The following is a 20,067-nucleotide window of genomic DNA, read 5'->3' as shown; positions in this document are numbered from 1 at the left end:
CTCTGGGTTCTCAAACAAGAACTGTGCTTGTGCAAAGCGCAGAGAGTGGAAATAGTGAAGTGAGTAAACTGAATAGGCCATATAGTTCTTTGCAAGTTCCAAAGACACTCCAAACATGCAAGATGCTTTTCTAAAAAAAAAAGGCAAAACAGGCTGAATGCAGCTCTAAAAACAATGTAATTTTGTGAGTGATTTGGCAGTTCACATCTGCAGAAGTGAGGCCAGTGTGGCTCTTTTCAAAAAGTCTCTATCTCCAGCAGTATATTATCACGGTCTACTATCAGCTCAAAACTTGGTGTCTGAGAGTTCTCACCCTGGCGCTGTCACTGACCGCCCCGGTGACCTCAAGCAAGTCATTTAGCCCTGATTTCCTGCTCTCTCAAAGAACCCTGCCTGTGAATCCAAATTCACCCTCATTGCCACTGTTGAGCAGACAGAAAGGAATCGTCCACGCAGACATGCACACGACACGGCAGCCCCAGACCAGTGTTTAAAAGCATGGGAAGGATAGCATTAATCTTTGTTTACATTTTCTCCCCGAATCCATGAGATTAGGGGTTTTTCGCTTGCCCTGCCGTTGAAATCTGAAACCCTTGGAGAGGTGGCCAGGTTTCCTCTGGAGACTTCAGAGAAGCCACTGAGTGCTGTGACAGTGAGAAGCCTCACATCTGAACTGGCTAGAGAAGACCAGGGGTCAACTTTTGTGCTCCTGTAAAGCTAATTAAATAATTTCTGACAGCTGGTAGATACAGGCCTCAAGACGGAGTAAGGGAGAGTGTACCTCCCCTCGTCTAATGATATTTTTTGTCCCCTGTGACATTTATCAGAATAAGCGCTCAATGACTCTCACACCCAGAGGTCTTACGACTGTTTTTATAGCCTGCCTCACAAAGGGGCCTGACAATACGGAATGCTTAAAGGTTGTCATCAAAGTCAGAAGCAGAACAGTTGCAACAACTGCAGTTTTCATGCTGAATCAGAGAAAAGCAGACATTTTTCAGCTGGGGGAAAATATAATCGAAATAACTATCTTTGTGCACATCTATGTGTGTGTGTGTGTGGTATGTACATGTACTTACTGAGGTCTGATGAAAATCAGACACACGCTTGTACTTTGTTAGTAACTCTTTCCCTTTGATTGGTTTTTTAATAAACTATTTTGGTAGATGCTGTTGACATGCTTCTGTTGCCTGTCTTTACCAGTAAGACAGGAAGGGTTTGAATGCTTGAAAAAGAAACCAAAAGAAAACCACAAGAGAGAAAGAGATGTGGACGATGTTTCTGCTTCAGCCTTAAACGCACAGATTGAGTCAGAACAACCTAAGAGATGTCTGTTTCATCCTCTCTCTTTACAGAGAAGGTGAGCAAAGAGCACACTCAGAAAGAAAGCACCATCCGGACGACCACCAGGTAGGCCACTGTGGGGTCCCCTTGGAATACCCCCTGTGGGAGTCATCAGGCCCGCATCACAGAGTGAACAGCGTTGCTCAAGCCTTTTTCTTTCACTGGGTTCAGAAGTCACCCCCTTTCCACCATTTTGGGTTTGAACTTTGGTTGGTGGAATCAGTAGAGAAAGCAAAGGACCCCAAGGGGAAAGACCATTCACGGTTATTAAACATCTGAGGGTGTCACTGCGCTGCGAGTTTTCCTTACACTATGGTTGTTTTTATTCCTTACAATGATATTGTGAAGTGGATATTATCATCCCCTTAGGCAGAAGTTTCCTGACTTGAGGGTTGAAGCGGGTGGCCACACTGTGACTGGGAGCTGAGTCTGTGTCTCGGGAAAGCCTCACTCGGTTGGTAGACCGAGTTCAGCTGTGTTCCTCAGGAGCTTTGCAGCTGTGAGCTGATCATTTGTCGCCAGGGACATCCCAACTGTTTAACTCACGGCACTGTTAGGAGGGCAAAAATGCAGAAGAAAGACAGTGCTCTCAAAACTTGCAGGAAAACTGACATCACTAACAACTGTAGGTAAGGGAGCTTCCCCATTTGCCAGAGGAGGTTTAGGAAAAGGTTAGCCAGGGGGCTGCCTGCCCATCTGCCACTCGTTCTGAGCCTTACAACCACCCAGATCTGAGCTGGCAGGCAAGTGCCAACAAGCGCAGACCCCATCACTGGAAAAGGAGCTCTGGGGAGAGACAGTCTCCCCCTTGGAAGGCTTCTTTAAAAATGTATTTTATTTATCTATTGGACATGCCGTGCGGCATGTGGGATCTTAGCTCTCCAACCAGGGATGGAACCTGTCCCCCTGCAGTGGCAGCACGGAGTCCTCACCCCTGGACCACCCAGGAAGGATGTTTCTCCCCCTGGAAGGCTTTAAGTCAAGGAACTTTACTTTCCTGAGAAAACGTAGATTCTTCCTTGTGGGAACTGTTGATGGATCTTGTGGTTTTAATTCTTGGGGCAGAAGATGTGACAGGAATCAAGCTCAGAGCATCACACAGGATGCTCAAAGGACACAGGAACAGTGCTCCTTTGAACCTTCAGCTGAGCTGCTGCTGCTTTTTAATTCTGTGAATTGAAATGTGGGACTGGCACATATTAAACATTAAGTAAAACAGAGCCAGCTTGCTTTACACAGGGTTTATATAGTGTTCTGCTAGAGGCAGAACCTAGGCATAGTCTTGGCCTTGATCCATGTATGAGTGTACAGATGGGAAACTAGTCTTGCGACCTGATCTGGTCTGTGCATTGTGTTGGGAAATCGGTCTAAGGGATAGAGAAGTGATTTTGTCCATTCAGTTGGATGCCCAAATAGGAGGTGCGAACTGCTGGACATTCCAGTCTGCCTTCACCATGTAATCTTGTTGTTCAGTCATTAAGTGTGTCCGACTCTTTGTGACCCCATGGACTGCAGCATCCCAGGCCTCCCTGACCCTTTACCATCTCCCAGAGTTAGCCCAAGTTCATGTCCATTGAATCAGTGGTGCTATCCAACCATCTCATCCTCCACCACTCTCTTCTCCTTTTACCTTCAATCTTTCCCATCATCAGGGTCTTTTCCAATGCATCTGCTGTTCACATCAAGTGGCCAAAGTATGGGAGCCTCAGCATCAGTCCTTCCAGTGATTATTCAGGGTTGATTTTCCTTAGGATTGACTGGTTTGATCTCCCTGCTGTCCAAGGGACTCTCAAGAGTCTTCTCCAGCACCACAATTCAAAAGCATGAAATGTAATCTTCAGGCTATTTTTTTAGTATCTATGCTGTGTTCGTTTGTCTGAACACATGAAATTAGCCAGATTGGTAGATGTCAAAAGACAGCAGGTTAAAGATAATAGGTGTCAATTTTAATTTGCTTCCATAGGCTTCCTGAAGTGTCACAGGTCAGGTTCCCTAGAAGCAGAGCCTGAGACAGGATTCTCATGTGGGTGTGCTCTCAGGGCGACCTGCTGGGGTGCAGTGGGTTGGGAGAGAGAAGGGGAGCTGAGTGAGAACAGGGTGTGAGCTGGATTCTAGCTCCAGTTCCCTTCCACAGAGAATTCTGGGAAATGGATTGCACCACAGAGTAAACCCTGCCTCAAGGTAAAGGAGCCAGCTCTTGGTACCCCCTTATTATCTACTAATTCAGCGAGGAATGTGCAGCCCACCACTCCAACCATGAGGGTGGTTCTCGCTATGAGCAGCCAACACTCCCAGCACCGTGGGGGTGGGTGCACCAATGCATTAAAGGTGATCTGGGCAAGACCCCAGCAGTGTCTCCTTGGATGTTTCCTGCTGGCTCTTTAAGATTACATGATGATACTTATGTAAAAGAAAGGTATGCTGAGAGACCTTGTTATGGCATGCTTTTCAGATGTTCTCTGGGAAGAGGTAAGAGGAGGTTTGAACTAGCCCCAAACAAATGAAATATGCCTCATGGCCTCAATTCCCTTGGCTGGAGCTGGAGCATAATTATAGGATAGAAAAGACATTTTTTTTTTTTTTTAGCCATTTGGCAAATATGAAGCAATCCTTAAATTCTCCTGTTGCTGGGAGATTATGAGTAAGAAGAAATCCAAATCAGATCTTTTGCCCAAAGCAAAGGAAGACATGCTTCCTATGGGCGCCCCACCCCACCCCATGATGTAGCGTTCAGAAATCAGTGTTACAGGTTTCTCTGTTTATTGTTCTTCGACAAAATCCTTGGCGTGTTTTTATTTTTCCTTTGAGTGGGCAGCTTGCCCAATTAGCCTCTCCTCAAAGAGATCTCTTTTTATTTTTTTCCCTTCTCACCTCATTACTTAAGGTGTAATAGAATCAAGCTGCCTTGTGCCAAGAAATCCTTTATAACCTGAGTTACTGATAGCAGAAATTAGAAAAAAATGCTAGTTCTATCTCTTCTTTTTTGATTCCTGTTTTAGAAAGAACTGTTTTTTGTAAGAAGTTCTCACAAGATCAACTAATGAGGGTTATGTTTTAAAGTGTGATTTGTGATACTTTCCAGAAAGAGTTGCATCAAGCCTCCAAATTTCCATATCTCCTGATTTTTTTAAGTACTAAGTGCAACGTTTGGTTAGTTACCTGATTTCCCATGTTTGATTTCCTAGAAGAAGTGGACCGTCCAGAAGGATAGCTAATGATTGAAGTCAGAGTTCGGAGTTGTCCATGTTTAAGGGTTCCTGGACACATTTGAGATGCTTTACTTGTGAAGGGTAGCCCTGGATGCTGGCCTCAGTGCAGTATTGGGATCAGGCGCTTCCAAATGCCAGTGGTTGCCGGGGCCCCTCTGCCCTTTGGGGTCTGCTCTTGAGGTCTGGAGATCTGGGGAAACCAGAGGAGAAAAGAGACGTGCAGAGCTGAAGAAAGAAACTGATTCTCTACAATTCTGTCCCTGTCCTTTATCAACCCACAACTTCCCCAACAGTTGATTATCATTATTAATCGTCACTGTAATTGCAACCACAAGAACAGAGGAAAAGTGTAGCAGCCCAGAGTGAGACACTCTGTAGCTTGGCATTCCAATATGTGCTGGTTTCTGTGCCCAGGCACCCAGGCTACAGGAAGCCCATCCCATAAAGGCTGATGACTGCACCCCTCTCCTCATCTAATCCTCCGTCATCACAGCTGTCCATCGGCAATTCTGTTTGTCATTATCTCGATTACAAGACGGGAGACATGGAACGAGCAAGTGATGTTAGACAACATTCCTTGTTAGCTATTTCATAAAAGAGGTTTTAGGTAAAGCTAAGGGTTGAAACCAGTAACTGGCAGGTTTCTGGATCACTGACTCTTAGTCTCATTTTTCAAAACCTCTTACAATGGAAAATATCAGATATAGGCAAAAGCAGAGAATGTACCCAGGATAGAGTTTAAACAATTAGCAGTTCATGTTAGTTCACGAATGTTGTCTCATCCGTCCCTTCGTTTTGTTCTTCCTTCCCCTAGATTATTTTGAAGCAAATCCTAGACATCATTTAAAGAACTAGCTTGAAAATGCCTTTAAAAAAAAATCATCCTAGTAACTTAGGCTCAGCTGCTTAAATTAGGATCATCTTCCCGAAAGCAAAGGAGAAGACTGTCCACCAGGGCACCCCATGTGGCCAGGCTGCGAAATCAATCTGCTTAGCAGCTGGGATTTTGGATCATGTGGTCCTGCTCACCCATGCCTTGACCTTACCCTTTTTCCACCCGTGTCTGTGTCCTCCTGGGGGCACCTCCGTTGAATCAGTCCTTCAGTTGGAGCTTCACTGTAAATGCTAAAACAGCAGTTCTTCTGCCTGTTTAACCTTAGAGTGGAGAAAATTCAATCTAAGTGTAAAGAAGTCTCTGCATCTCCTTTGAGATAGCGTGTGGCATTCTTAATGCCATTCTGCCTGACAAATGAGATGGGTCCACCCAGACCCAGGAGAACAGAAAGACTGGAGGCTGAAGAGACTAATACAATCTTGATTTTTCGATTTCCTTTCCCGGTACAACCCTAGGTTCTGCCAGGAGCAGATAACCAGCTAATATGATCATTTGTAGATGAAAATATATGAGGCATGATATCATAACCAGATCCCAAAGTTTAATGGAATAAAAAGAAGATCTACATCTTCTGACATGGACCATCACCCAGCCAGATGCTGGATAAGATCGAAGTAGGGAAATGGAACCCTAGAGTAAGAATCAGATAGCTCCTGGCAGGTGAATTGGACGTGCTTGATGTTGTGTAACACCATGAACTTCAAACAATGGCTGCCAAGAACGTTCTCTTGGATATTTGTTCTCTCTTCCCCATTAATAATTTAGTGTCCATGGGGATATCAGATTGCAGGCCTATAAGAAAACCTTCTCACACCTGGCTTGCTCTGCTCCAAGAGCCAGGAAGTATTTACCTGAATTTTTTTTTTCTCCATTACTAGATGAAAAGCAGAAGTGGGAAAATCAGAAAGACAGAGTCAGACCATGCCCTGCCAACCGATATTTAATTTGCCCAATTTTCAGAATTTGAAATGTGGGCTATTTTTCTGTGATTTAGATAAAGGCACTTACAGTGTTTACTAAAAGACATATGTACTTGAAAGTGTCCAATATAGAATTTGCCTGGGTGGTGGTTTGGATGCCTGTCCTTAAATATTTATGAGTCAGTAATAGAAATTGCACAAATTTGTTAGAGTGCGATGCACTGCTTCAATTTGTGCAATTTCCCCTTTTCATTTTTCAAGAGACGTAAGGGAACAGTGTTCCATTACCTTAAAAAGTAAAAGATTACAAATAAAGAACACTGGATTACATAGAAGCAATTAAGAAAATAAACAGGAAACAGAGCAAATGAAATTGATATTTGAGTAGCTCTGCTTATAGTTGCTTTACCCTTTATATTTTCTGACTTTAAAGGCATAGAACTTTGTTTCTAAAAAATGAAAATTGCTGCTAATTTCATGGAGTCCCTCTAGTTAAGATTTTTAGTGCTTTTTTGGTCAAGTCAAGGCTGTTGATGGGCCATTGCAAATTTTTAAAAACACCCTTCGTCAAGACACTGCCATCTACTGGAATACTGTCTTAATAAATATGTGAATCTATGATGTCTGTGATGTTGAATAGTGATCCACCCCCAGATAGGGCTTCCCTTATGGCTCAGGTGGTAAAGAATTCACCTGCAATGTGGGAGACCTGGGTTTGATCCCTGGGTTGGGAAGATCCCCTGGAGAAGGGAAAGGCTGCGCACTCCAGTATTGTAGCCTGGAGAATTCCGTGGACTCTATAGTCCATGGGCTGACAAAGATTTGGACACAACTGAGCGACTTTCACTTTCACTCTCACCCCCAGATAAGGTACCTTTGTTCAGTGCACAGCCTGCACCACTGTAGCTGCCCTGCCATAAATGTTGACTGGAGTGTTTTCCATTGGCAGTCCATCCTTTTCAACTTTTCTTCGAGTTTTCATTTTTCAAAGAAGTTAAAATCCATCCTTAAACAATGGGTTCTTTGTTTTTAATACACAGAGCTGCAAACTACTTTGTGCCTTGCTGCCCTTTGAGGTTTTCTCCCTTCTTACTGCGCCGAACCTTCCTCGGTACTTTTCTCTGTTCCTATACGCCGTTGTCCTGTAGGTATCACACTCTGCCATTCCTCCTCCCATCTGTGACCTCTCCGTCAAGCCATTATAGTTGAGACACTGTGCTTCCAGGTCTGCTAAGGTTGTGTCACTATGGAGAGGCAAGTTTCAGTCTCCTTTTCAAGATCTGAGGAGGGCTGTGCCTTTCTTTTCTTCATTTCCATGGTCTCTCTCATCTTTATTTCTCCTGGCTTACAACAGTGTTCTGTGTGTGGAGCCCAGAGCAATCTGGAACGAGATGACAATCTGTAAGTCAGGGGACATGTGACATGCGGCTCCGGTGCCGCCTTCACTCCTGCTCTTCCAATCTGGGGTTTTCCCTCAAGGGTGTCTTCATAGTTGTTACTCGAAATATCTCCACCAGTCCGAGGTTGACCTCTGTGGAGGGGGCAAGCCCTGGTGGACGGCACAGCAGCCCGGGGCCCGTCCACGTTTCACGGGCATTCCAGGGCTCTTGCGTCACTGCAGAGGAGACTGAGTTCATCTGTGCTCTGCTCACCTCGGCAGAAGCCCGTTGTCCTCGTTCACGTACAAAGTCAGCTTCCTGCGGAGCCGGCTCCCTCCACGAGCTGACATTTCAGGGATCTGGACATGCAGGTTCACTTCCGTGGCTGTGCCTGGCTCCGGCTCCCCGGGGTCTGGCCTCCCTGTCTCTGCCACCGTCGACAAGGCCTGGCATTGTGCTCCTTGTCCTGAGAAGTTTCCTGGCTCCGCGGTGGATGAATGCTCGAGTTGCAGCAACAGGCATTGTTCCTTGAAAACTTGGTGTTAGGTTATATGGGGTAGAGGCCTGCCTCTAGGATACACTAACTAGAAGTACCTTTCAGAGAAAAAAATTTAAAAGTATTACCAAAATGTATTCTTCGTGAAATACCCTACTTTTCTTCTTCAATATTTTAAACAGTTTTTTTCTTCCATGACTTTCAGCCTTCTGCAACTGAAGTCTACTGATATTAATGGAATCAGATTTTAGATAACAATTTCCCTTGCCCATGTCTTTTACAACTGCTTCAATTATATCATCCTTGGCTTATTCTTTAAAAGACTAAGAGTTTCTTTAAAAGGAAAGGATTCCAAACTGTAAAACTTAATCATTTTTTTAAGTTTTAAAAAATAACTTTTGTTTCCAGAGAATGTAGGAGGCCATAAGGAAGAAATAATAACCACTTATAATCAATCCTCTACCCAGAGGCAGCCACTGACTGCTAGGTTGGTGGTGTGTATCCTAGCTAAATTTTTATCTATTCGTAGATGTATACTTTCCTATCAAAACTGGATCCTACCATATGTACTGTTTTATAATCTTCTCTTTTACCTAGTAATATATTTAGAACTTCTTTTCATATCAGTAAACATAACCCAATATTATTTGTTTAATATTTGCGTGTACCCTAATTTATTTAATATGTCTCCTTAATTATTGAGTATTAATGGCTTGGTTTTGTTTTCCCAAGTTGTTGCTAATATAAACAATGCCAAGATAAATTAACTCAAGAAGCATGCACAGTTTTCAGGCTTTTCTATGAATTGTCTAATTGATTTTCAAAAAGGTTGAATTTACAATTTTACTAGAAGCTAATGAGAGAGAGAATATTTTAAAGGTCTTTGATTTATCATTAAAAAATTTTATTTTACCAATTGGAAGGTTAAATTTTTATCTTATACTTAAGGCCTTTTCATTTATTGACTTCTGGTAATATCAAGCATTTTGTTCATGAGGAGGCATTTTTATTTTTTTATTTTTTTTTCAATTTTTTATTGTCACATTTTTCTGTCTGGTAGTTGGTCTGGGTTGAACTTTTTGTTTGATTGTTGATATTGATTTTTTTTATTATGAAAAATTTTTAAACAAAGCGAAAGAAATAATACAATAAACCACCATATCCCCACCACCCAGACTGAATAAATATTTGTTACACTTATTTCACCAATCTTTTTCTCTTTATATTTTAGATCACATCCAGGCATGACATTCACTCTCACATTCTTTGAGATATGTATGTCTAAAAAATAAGGGCATTTTCTGCAATACCATTGCATACCTTATAAATTAACAACACGTTTGATTGGTTTATAATTGCTAAGAAGGTTAAAGTTGATTGGCCCCAGCCAAGTGTACAGCCATGTCAGTGAGGAGGAAAAGGAACCACACGTTGGCTTTCTTATCACCTCCAAAAATTAAAGAAAAGTGGGGGTCTATATGGGTAGCCAAATGATGGAGTGACCTTGGCTCTCCATCTGCCCACAAGCCCCTTTAGATGCCCACTGAGTCTACAGTGCCCAGTCTCAATCTGTAGGTAAATGTGATTCCTTCAAGTTTACTCACTGCAGTCCTTCTTTCTTTGAATGCATGCACGCAGCATGATGAGTGACTGGCTTTCTAGGCCTCGCCCCCGGGGCCATAAGAGGGCTTCCCCGTGTGCCCCTTTTCAGCTTGAATAGGGAGCGTGCTGTTTCTGAGGTTCGGCTTGTCCTCAGGTCAGAGACTTGCGGTTGTTTCTAATCTCAAGCACTCTGCTCCACCCACGTCCCCCGACCTGCGCCCTGGGTTCTTTTATTCAAATAAGTAAATAAATAAAATCACTTAAGAGTAAGGGTCCTCAGGAGGGACGTGTACATGAATGCCATAAAAACCTTTCATTTTGTATTACCTTTTTCACTGACCTCAAACAAGTTATAACAGGGAAACTAGCAGTGACTTTTCTATCTACAATGTTGGTATCTGGGCCCATTTCAGAAGAAGCAGCTACGCAATCTCATCCAAAATGAAATGAAGGTCCAAGGGAGCAGTTAGTATGACCACATAGCTTCTGAAGTGACATATAGATCACTTTATTGGAGCAAAAGGACCTTACCAGGGTTGCACAGAGTGCTCAAAATCCTCTTACAAAAATCAATAAAACTAAGCAGTTAATATATTTCAAATACCATCATTTTATAAACAGGTTGCAAAACAAAGAGTTACATAAACCTATGCGCAAGAAATAACATGCATCTGTTATTATAAGGTATTAGCAAATACCCAAGGACAGTAGCATCTGAGAAAAAAATAAGCACTCCCTAAAGAAAATTGCATTAATCATGACAATTAAGTTGAAAATGAAATAATGTCATTTGATCATTTTTTAAAATGGCATATGTAAAAATAAAGTGTGGCAGTGTTTTTGTAGTTGTGAACATAGTTTCATGCAAGCTAGTCCAGCTTCTCAGAGAGTTTCTTCTGACCTTAAAGCATTTGAGGAAATGTTGAGAAGATAGTTGTAAGTAATCCAGATAGTTCCCCTTATCTTCAAATAGTTCTTTCTTTTTTGATATGTTTGAAAGCTTTAAAAAAAAAAAAAAGAAATTATGATGCTTTGTGTTCTGTGTCAATACTATAGCCTATTATGTGTTGGCAAGGTCTCAGTTTTATTGAGAGAAAATGTTTCCGGTTTGTTCTCATTTCCTTTGGTTTCATGATTTATAGGTGGAGATTCCATATAGAAGTTCCTGGTATCCATTTCAGTCTGCAACATTCATATTTCACATGGTCAGAAAGTCCTGGAACTAGAGTAGGATTTATTCTTAGAAGAATTTAGCCCGTCAGCCCATCTCTGCTTGAGGCTTCTGGAGGCATAGAGGAGTATTTTCTTGACTAGTGCCACCTGCTCATTTCAAATATATCAATACAGAAAACTAGAAGTTCAGTGTCCTGACTTGAGAGCTGGGGCTGAGTGGAGACTGAGGCAGCGCTGTTTCCAGGAGGGGCTTAGGGCCATCTGGCGAGGTGGCCCCGGGGCAGGTGAGTCCTGGGAGGCAGTTCGTGGCTGCAGAGAGAGAACTTTGCCTCCCGCAGAACTTTTCCACCCCAGAAGGGGGCTTCTGGCTCTCTTTTCACAATATATAACTTCTCCAAAATATCTAAGTCAGATCATCTGGTCTTAAAATTTCCTTAAAACAAAGCAAAATAAAAATTAACGAACATTCTTTTGGACATATTTTACCCAGCTCTTGGGGAAAAATCTAGAAGCCCTGTTATGTTACGTGACACATAGCTGAAGAGATCATTAAGTACTTTCACTTGAAAATAGTTGCTTGACTTCCCTGGCACCTCAGGCAGTAAAGAATCTGCCTGCAATTCAGGAGACCTGGGTTTGATCTCTGGATTGGGAAGATCTCCTGGAGAAGGAAATGGCTACCCACTCCAGTACTCTTGCCTGGGAAATCTCATGGACATAGGAGCCTGGCGGGCTACAGTCTGTGGGGTCACAAAGAGTTAGACACAACTAAACACCTAACATTTTCACTTTTTCACTTGAAAATACATCATCTGTTTATACTGATTGAAGAAAATTTTGTCTATGTGTCGATTGAAGGCAGAATATCCCTTCAGGATGACTTGCCCGAAACTCTTACATTTAATAGAAATAAGTAGATTTCTATTCTATAAAATAATCCTGAAATAAGTAGATCCTTATAGATTCTGAGGACAAATTCATTACAGAGCAGTCTTTTTTTCTTGCTTAATCTTTGTTTTCTATTTGGTATCCCCAGGTTCAATCCTTAAAAGTCATTACTATTTCTTCTAGAAGGAAAAAATTATTTCTTCTGTGTTGCTCCTTTAAAATTACAGTGCTCTTTCTAAGCGTGAAGTTTTTTTCCTTAACGCTCTCTTACCTACTGTATCCACCTTCTTTTCCTGTTCCTTTCTGCTTTGTTTTGCTATCTTAATGGGAGTGAGAATTCCCCGTAACATGTTGATTTCAGTGGTGGCCCACAGGGAGGACTGGTTTATAAGTAGCTGGGTCTTCTGTTTTGCACGAAGCTGAGTTCCCTGTTGGCATTCATATGTTAAAGGTGGAAATATTTGTGCCACTTAGCAAAATGTATCACTGTTTAGGGCTGTAATCTTTTATGGACTCTTTTATTATTTATTTTAAATCTTTTCTTTTTTTGCAGCCCTGGGCTGTTGACCTCACAGCCCATTCCATAGAATGCCTGGAATTGTCCAGTTCACAGTGACACCAGTGCCCTTTCATGTTTAACTCTTAGATTTTCTGCAGGAGAAAAATCAAAATATGCATTCGTTGTCCCTTTTAGTTTTGTCCAGAAAAGAAACTTGAATGGGACAAACTTTTTTTTCTTTTCTTTTTTGTAAACATTATTATTATTAAAATATTTATTTATTTAGCTGCACTAGATCTTCGAGGCAGCATGCATGATCTTTAGTTGCAGCACACGCACTCTTTTAATCCAGTGGCTAAGACTGCATGCGCAGTGCAGGGGGCCCAGGGTTTGATTCCTGGTCGGGGGACTAGATCCCATATGGCGCAACCAGGAGTTCACATGATGCAGTGTTTTGTCTTTGCTAAGTGACATAAGGCAGGAAAAGTCATGGAGGAGTTGGACAGTTCTAAGTCTATACTAACAGCTTCCAGATGCCGTGTCTCAGTATTCATCCAGTATCTGTACGAGATAGCTAGTCTTGGAGTGACTTGTCATTGTGTGAGCCCAGAGGGGAGATGAAGTGGTAGGTGGTGATGTTGTTAATTGAGAATAAGTGGTGATTCCTTCCCCCACAAGGCATTAGCTCCTCTACCAACTTTTTACCAAAAATATGAACCAGAAATTCATCATTTTCTGGATACATTTTGCCTTTTTTCCACTTCCTAAACTCTTTCTGTTGAAGGGGCTTTTTCACAGTGAAAAAGGAGTTGAAGCTTCAAACGGAGTTGAATCGAGAACTGTGTGGCATCCACAAGCCAGCTCCTTTCTGGAAGAATAGTGACCATCTAAGCAGTTGAACAACAGTGCACATGTGCCTCGGAGTTGAGTCCACCAGAAAGTCTGCAGTTCATTGTCCGTTTTCGTTCCTGAAAAGTGCAGACCCGATTCATCCTGTGTTAGGCAAACTCCTGGGCCTCCCCTCTCTGCCCACCACCCTCTCTCAGCATCCACAGACCCTGCAGCCTGAACGAGGGGCCAGTTTGTCCATCACAGAGCTGGGCATCCGCTGAGAGCAGATGGGCTTCTGCGCTTTACAGACCCTGTGAGGCACAGAAGGAGAAAAGGGGCTTAAGGACCACCGTCTCCATATTCTGAGAATGACAGTGCTCGGTGCTAAGCTACAAGTACAGTGGCTTCTGTCCCCAAAGCACCGGCAGGGTTAAAGACGACTAACACTGTTGTAGATCTAATCCTGTTAAGCCAGCCCATGTCATACAAGGCACACTCCAAGTTTAGTTTTCCCTTCCTTCTCCTCTGCCTGAAACACGGTTGCCAATCTAGGAGACTGCAAGGTGAATATACCGATGTCACTGTGGCCATATCTCGAGCTGAGATAGAGGTTTCCGAACACCTGATGCCCTTGTTATGCTTGCCTGTTTGTTTGGGCTTAATGGCAAAGATGAGCTTGCCCTGAGAAGCAGTGGGTACAGGCAGCGGGACATGTTTAGGATTGCAAAGTGATCAGGCTTAGCTTGCAGAAGTTTCTTTAGAAAAAGAAAGTTTTCTTTCCTATAGAAAAGGGGCATGTCTTCTCTTCTAGAGAGAAGTAAAAGTTAAAATCATTTTATCATGTTCTGTTTCTCAATTGAAAAAGCCTTTCTTTGGTTACCTGGGATCCTGCCTACTGAAATGGTGCTCCCATCCTCTCTCCACCCCCACCCCCACCCCCGCTTCTGCTGTCTCTTCCTTTTGTTCTGTTTGTTCCAGGAAGAATCCATGATTCTGTGTTGTCCATGCGTTCCCTAGATGTTCCCTAGATGATCTCCTTTGAGATCAAGCAAAAGGCAGTGTAGCCTAGCTTAATGGGCAAGGATGCAGAATGCAAGGCCAGTGTGCCTAAGTTCAGATCCCGTCTCAGCTCATGTGCATGGGCAGCTACTTAACTTCTCTGTACCTGAGTCTCTTCATCTGTAAAATATGGATAATAATAATAATAACAGTCATAACCCTATAGGGTCCTTGTGAGGATTCAGGGAAGCTAATACACACAAAGCACTTTAGAGCAGTGCCAAATACTTAGTAAGTGATGTTGTGTTAGTTGACATTTTTTATTGAGCGTGTACTATGTCCTAAGAACTTTGACATGCAAAACCTTTCTTAACCCTTTGAAAGTAAAAAGAAATTAAAAGTGTTAGTCACTCAGTCATGTCAGATTCTTTGTGACCCCACGGACTATAGCCCCCCAGGCTCCTCTGTCCATGGAATTCTCCAGGCAGGAATACAGGAGTGGGTTGCTATTCTGTTCTGCAAGGGATCTTCCTGACCCAGGGATTGAACTCAGATCTCCTGCATTGCAGGCCGATTTCTTTACCATCTGAACCACCAGGGAAGTTCCTACTTAACCCTTTACAGCTCCCCTATAAAGATGATATTTTAAAAACTCTTTTCCAATAGTGAAACTGAGCGGGAGGGAATTCCCTAGTGGTCCCGTGTTTTGGACGCTGCGCTCTCACTGCTGAGGGCTCAATCCCTGATCGGAAAACTAAGATCCCACAAACCTCTTGGCGGAGCCAAAAAAAAAAAAAAGTAACTGAGGCTAGAGAAAGATTGTTGACTTAGCAAAGTCGCTTAACCATTAAGTGACCAGTATGGAATTCAGACTCAGAGCCTTCTGATTCCAAACTCAGTGCTGAGCCACAGCACTCCCGGTGTGAATGGGTCTGAATGCCAAGCACTGCAGTGGGATCTGGACTGAGACTGATGCTCTGTTAACGAGGTATCTTCTTTTTATAGAGAAGATCTTACACCAGGCTTCAGCTGCCTTGACTTGTCGAAGTTTCTCTGTCAGTTCTTTGCCCCTCACATTGCCAGTCCTTTTGTGCTTTTCTGGTATGCAGCCTGACTCCCTTCTAATTCTCCACTCCCTCAGGAGAAACCTTTTCTATACAGAATAAAGCTGGCCTCCAGGGTAGAAAATTATTTGGAAGGTTGTTTCCCTCAGCAATTGACTCAATTTCTTCTGAGCAGCTGGGTGGTAATAGGGCTTCACTCCATACCTGGGTGGAAATCTGAAGCGAACACGTGAAGATACAGAGCTAGCAAAACCTAAGATGCTCTTTCCAGCATGTAGTGTGGCACCCTCTGCTCTGTTCACCCCCCAACCTTTGGGTTGGTTGGAAATGTCCCTGTGGTCTTCACCTGGCCTGCTGCTTAAACAGTGTTTCAGCCTGCCTGTGTCGAGTCCCCCTTGCAGCGTCGATCACCAGAGTCACCATGGTCCCACGTGGGCTGATGCTCTGGCCACCTGCCTCGTGTTCTCCAACTCGCCGGACAGAGCTTCCTGAAACGGAAGTCAGATTCCGTGCCCCCTCACTTAACACACTGGCAGGTTGACGAAGCGGTGATCCCTGCTTGCCATGTGCCCACCCCACCACGGCTGTAGCCTCATCCCCCTTCGTAGACTGGCTTTGTTCTCTCATTGTGCAGGGGACATGTCCCCCTCCCTGTCCCCACCCGCCCCCCCCCCCCGGAACCCTGACAGCGCTACTCTCCATTCAGCTGTGGCTTCTGCAGCTGTTCCTGTCCTTCCAGGCCAAGCCAGACCCCCCACTGCAACCCCACGCCCCTCTCTTCACAGCCTTAGTCTAGTCGCAGTACCCACACAGGTCTTCGAGCCCCTCTGCTGTTTGCATCTGTAGCTAGTTTCGCTGATGTTATCTTTCCAGTGCCTGGCACACCCAGGCACTCACTAAATGGTTACAGTGACACTGATGGAAAGAAGGCAGTACATACCTTTCTCTGTGACAAAAAAATAGGTGATATTCCTAGATACTCTGAGGGGCTCCTCTTGGGACCCTTGGTGTCCCCTAAGGAAGTGGCCACATTTCAGACACCAGACAGTTGCATGAGCTTCCTGAACTCTCAAGTGCCAGGCACATTCCAGTGTAACCGAGGACACATTCCCTGATCTTTCCTCTGTGCCCTTGGGCCAACTGGTGGTTGTTCCCAAGTGACCTGTCCACTCGGATGCGAGGATGTCATTATCACCTTTCTAGATGCTTCAGAGCTAAGGAGGGGGACTCATGAACTCCCACACTCTGGGTCTGACCAACAATCCTCCAAGGGTTCCACCTCCTTGGAAATTCTTGGATGATTAAAACAGTCATTCCAGCAGTCAACTGACCCTTCATTATCAGAGCAATATTTTCTTCATGCATTTTATACAAGGAAACTTTATACCTTTTGTTGATTTGTAAGGAAAGGGTAATTAATTTATGCTCCCCTGGGGGCTAGACAGAGATACAGATAAAAACAGCTTATGTTGATTGAGCACTTACTGTTTGCCAGACACTGTGAGAAACACATTCCATGGACTAGTTGGCTTAGTCTTTGTTGAGTAGGTGTAGCTCTGTTCTCTTTCCGCTTTATAGAAGAGAAACGAAGGCTCAGAAAACTTAAGTGACTTGTGCAAGGTCACACAGCCATCAGTGGTGGACCTGAAATCTGGACCTAGAACTGCTTGCTCCCGAGTGCACGCTCTTAGCGCCCACGCTGCTTTGCCTGCTATACTGCCTCGGGTTTTTGGATCACTTGCAGGTTATGAGATGTTTGGCACAAAGCAGCATGTCTCCCTGCTCCCCATCACCGACTAGCCTGTAGCCAGTTCACTTTTTAAGCCTATTTAAAATGTTTTGTGTTTAAGATGTAAATAAAAAGCATGGCACACAAAGTTGCATCAAGTCTAGCCTAATAGTCCTGTGAAATTATATTGTTAATTGTGTTTTACTATTAAAAGATAGGTATGTCTTCCATTTTTATTTTGATGTTTCCTTCTTAACGTTTAATAAGTTACCCATGGCTGTTGAGCATGTTTAGGAAAGCAGCATCAGTCATGGGGGTCCTAGGCTTGTATGCCCGCAGATACATCCCTTCCTCTGATCTACCGTTTTGCAGTAGCCTGATCCCTGCAGGCTGCGTGCCTCTGACGTTTCAGCCAATCAGAGCCTTTGATGGGGTGAGGGGCGGGGTTTAAGAAAGAGCCTGGGTGTCTCCCTGCCTCCCTCTCTGCCCCCTGCAGCAGCTGTGGTTCCAGCTTCCTGCTAGGCAGGCTTACCTTGCCTCCTGCTTCCACCGGGTGACCCAGTCCCCTTGGGCTCCATTTACCTCTTCCTCTTGTCTCTCCAGCCTTAGGATGCTGGTGGCTTCCTGCTCCTCCTCTCTCTGGGCTATACTGTTTTCGTCTAGGAACCTTCCACCCCTGTGCACCCAGTTCCTTCAGTGAAATGTTCTCTGTTGTAGATAAATAGGGCTTTCCTTTCTCCATGTTGTACTCTGTTGTATATTCCAGTATTCTCACACGTGATTGCAATGCAGTTGCTTTTGGAGGCATGGAAGATGGATGATATGACTGGGTTAAAATCCTCCAATTAAAAGAAGCCAGAGAGTTTGTGTTCACCGTGACTGTGGTGTTAGGGCAAAACCCTGCCTGGGGTGTCTGGTATCTAGCTCTAGGTGAGTCACTAGGGGAGTTTAGAATCAGTCAAGTCAGAGCCTCAAGTTTCTTGGAAAATGAAAGTGCTCCTCGGGGTCCTTCCTTCCCCATTAGCTGGCTGTAACTCCTTCCAAACCAAAAGAGCTATAGGATGCAGACTCAAGTTTCTGGGGGGACCAGCGAGTTGTTTCCATCAGTGCGGTGCACCCTGACTCCAGCCATCTGCCCTTCTGAGACGCAGGTGAGCTGGGGCCGCTCTGTCTCCGCCCTGGAAAGAACCTCAAACGGGCTGTTCTGACCTGACCCAGGAGGCTGGTATTCACTGGGGCCCAGCACGCTCACAGAGCATATATAGCAGTACAATATATTGCTTAGCTGTCCTGACTGTGGGTTTAACAGTGTTTCAAAGATGCTGTTTCGTATGTTCACCTTAAGTGTAAAACCAATAGGCCGAGTATACAGATGGCACTTGTCTGATGTAATATATTTTCTCTTTCTTCATTTTAAGCACAATCTTGTATTCTCTAAACACCATTAAAAAAAAACCAAAACACTTTATCTCCCATTTGTTTGTGTGTATACATATATATTGGGGGCCTGGGTATCTTAAATAACTTTGATTTACTAAACTTCCCTCCTCCTCCCCCACCCCCAGCCCTTTCTTTTCAGAAGATACCTTTAGACAATCACCATTCACCTCCAATTCAAAAGACCTGCTGCCCAGTGAATCTGTGCTTCACGGAAGAATATCAGCTCCAGGTATGGAAAGACTGTCGCTTTTGCTTCTACTATTGGTTGCTTGAAAATTACTTTTCTGAAATGCGTGGATTTTCAGATATGTTCAGCTTATAGGTTGAAGGTATTCATATGAAGCTTGGTTTTTGAAAAGAGGGAGAAACTCAATTTAAATAACCACAAAAGTTTATTAAAAGAAAATGCAGATGGTAATAAGGCTATTCTTCTTTGCTGCAGGAGCTTTTTGTTCTTGACCAGCTGATGTTTCATTCGTAGAGTGAATTCCTTTGAAAGAGCGAAGTATAACCTGGAAATAATTTGCTGTCAACGTTGTCAGTATTTTAGGCAGGCAACCGGGAAGATAGATGAGGGCGAGGGCAAGACTGCTAATCGCAGACAGGGAAGGTCATGACCCTGGGGGAGTGTGGGCCACCACAAAGACCTCTTTGGTTTCCATGGCAGCAACACAGCTTGTTAAGATCTTACCACCCAGATATCACCTCTCTTCTTAAAGGATGTGCATAGATCCATCTCCCTCTCCCTTTTGCCACCTCAGCATCAGTGCACGATTTCCTCATCATGCTTCCTTTTTCATGGCTCCCTTCCATAGCAGAAGGAGAGATGTGCTTGTTCTCCTCTTAACAACCTGGCAATCCCTCAGGGCTTCTGTGTGCCCTCTGAGGGTTGTCATGAAATGAGAATGTTTGAGAACCCCTGTCCTGGAACCTGCCCTCACTACCCACTCCCCATCACCATCCCAACACCGGGCCAACAGCCAGGAAACTTTCAGCTCCCAGAAACTGAGAGAATTGCAGAAGCTCTCGGTGGCCTCTGCACCCATCCATTTGTCCAGGAGAAACCAAGGCCGTGTGTTTGCAGGAAGGGCTCACAGCAGGGTGGTTGGCTGGGAATTCCCACAAGAATAAAGTCCAGGGTCCCCCTCACATGCAAGGAACCCGTGTCATGGATGCAGACGGCTGCAGAGCTGAGCGTTTTTCGTTTCAGAAAGAACCGAGTTGCATCTTCTGAGATACTGGCTTGTGGTGGTTGGAAGTGGTTCGTGACAAACCATGGGGAAGAAGCCACTCTGTCATTCTTTAGTCTTGTGGTGGCAGATCTATTTCTCCTCCTCTCCAAAGAGTCCCGGTACCTGCAGGCTTGTTAGCCTCGCAGGGCTATTCAAACGCCATAAATAACATGCTTACACAAAAACATATTACATAATGCTTGGTTCTAGAGGTGGAAAGAAATTCTGCTTAGTTGATGTCTTCATTCTCAAACAGGGGCTATTTGAACTACTGTTTACTTCCCACAGTGTCATTGTGAATAGCTATCTCCCCGGTCCCCAAATTATCACCCTGCTGTTAACTTGATGGATTGTGACTTTCTAATGT

The 20,067-nt window shown here is 44.0% G+C and overlaps 1 protein-coding gene across 10 annotated transcripts in view; it reads left to right on the top strand.

The window, feature by feature from the left end:
* ZNF827 (zinc finger protein 827) overlaps positions 1 to 20,067 on the top strand; it is a 192,247-nt gene that overhangs the window by 101,510 nt on the left and 70,670 nt on the right. For all 10 annotated transcript variants that reach the window (XM_081544236.1, XM_081544243.1, XM_081544237.1 and 7 more), the window contains exons 7-8: positions 1,356 to 1,410; positions 18,594 to 18,697. In XM_081544236.1, coding sequence (XP_081400362.1) covers positions 1,356 to 1,410; positions 18,594 to 18,697 — 159 coding nt within the window. The remainder of the gene's footprint in view (positions 1 to 1,355; positions 1,411 to 18,593; positions 18,698 to 20,067) is intronic.

This window comes from Giraffa tippelskirchi, chromosome 11 (assembly GCF_054371585.1).
Source record: "Giraffa tippelskirchi isolate mGirTip1 chromosome 11, T2T-mGirTip1v1.2.pri, whole genome shotgun sequence".
Taxonomy (NCBI): Eukaryota; Metazoa; Chordata; class Mammalia; order Artiodactyla; family Giraffidae; genus Giraffa; species Giraffa tippelskirchi.
This window is presented reverse-complemented; position numbering and strand designations above follow the sequence as displayed.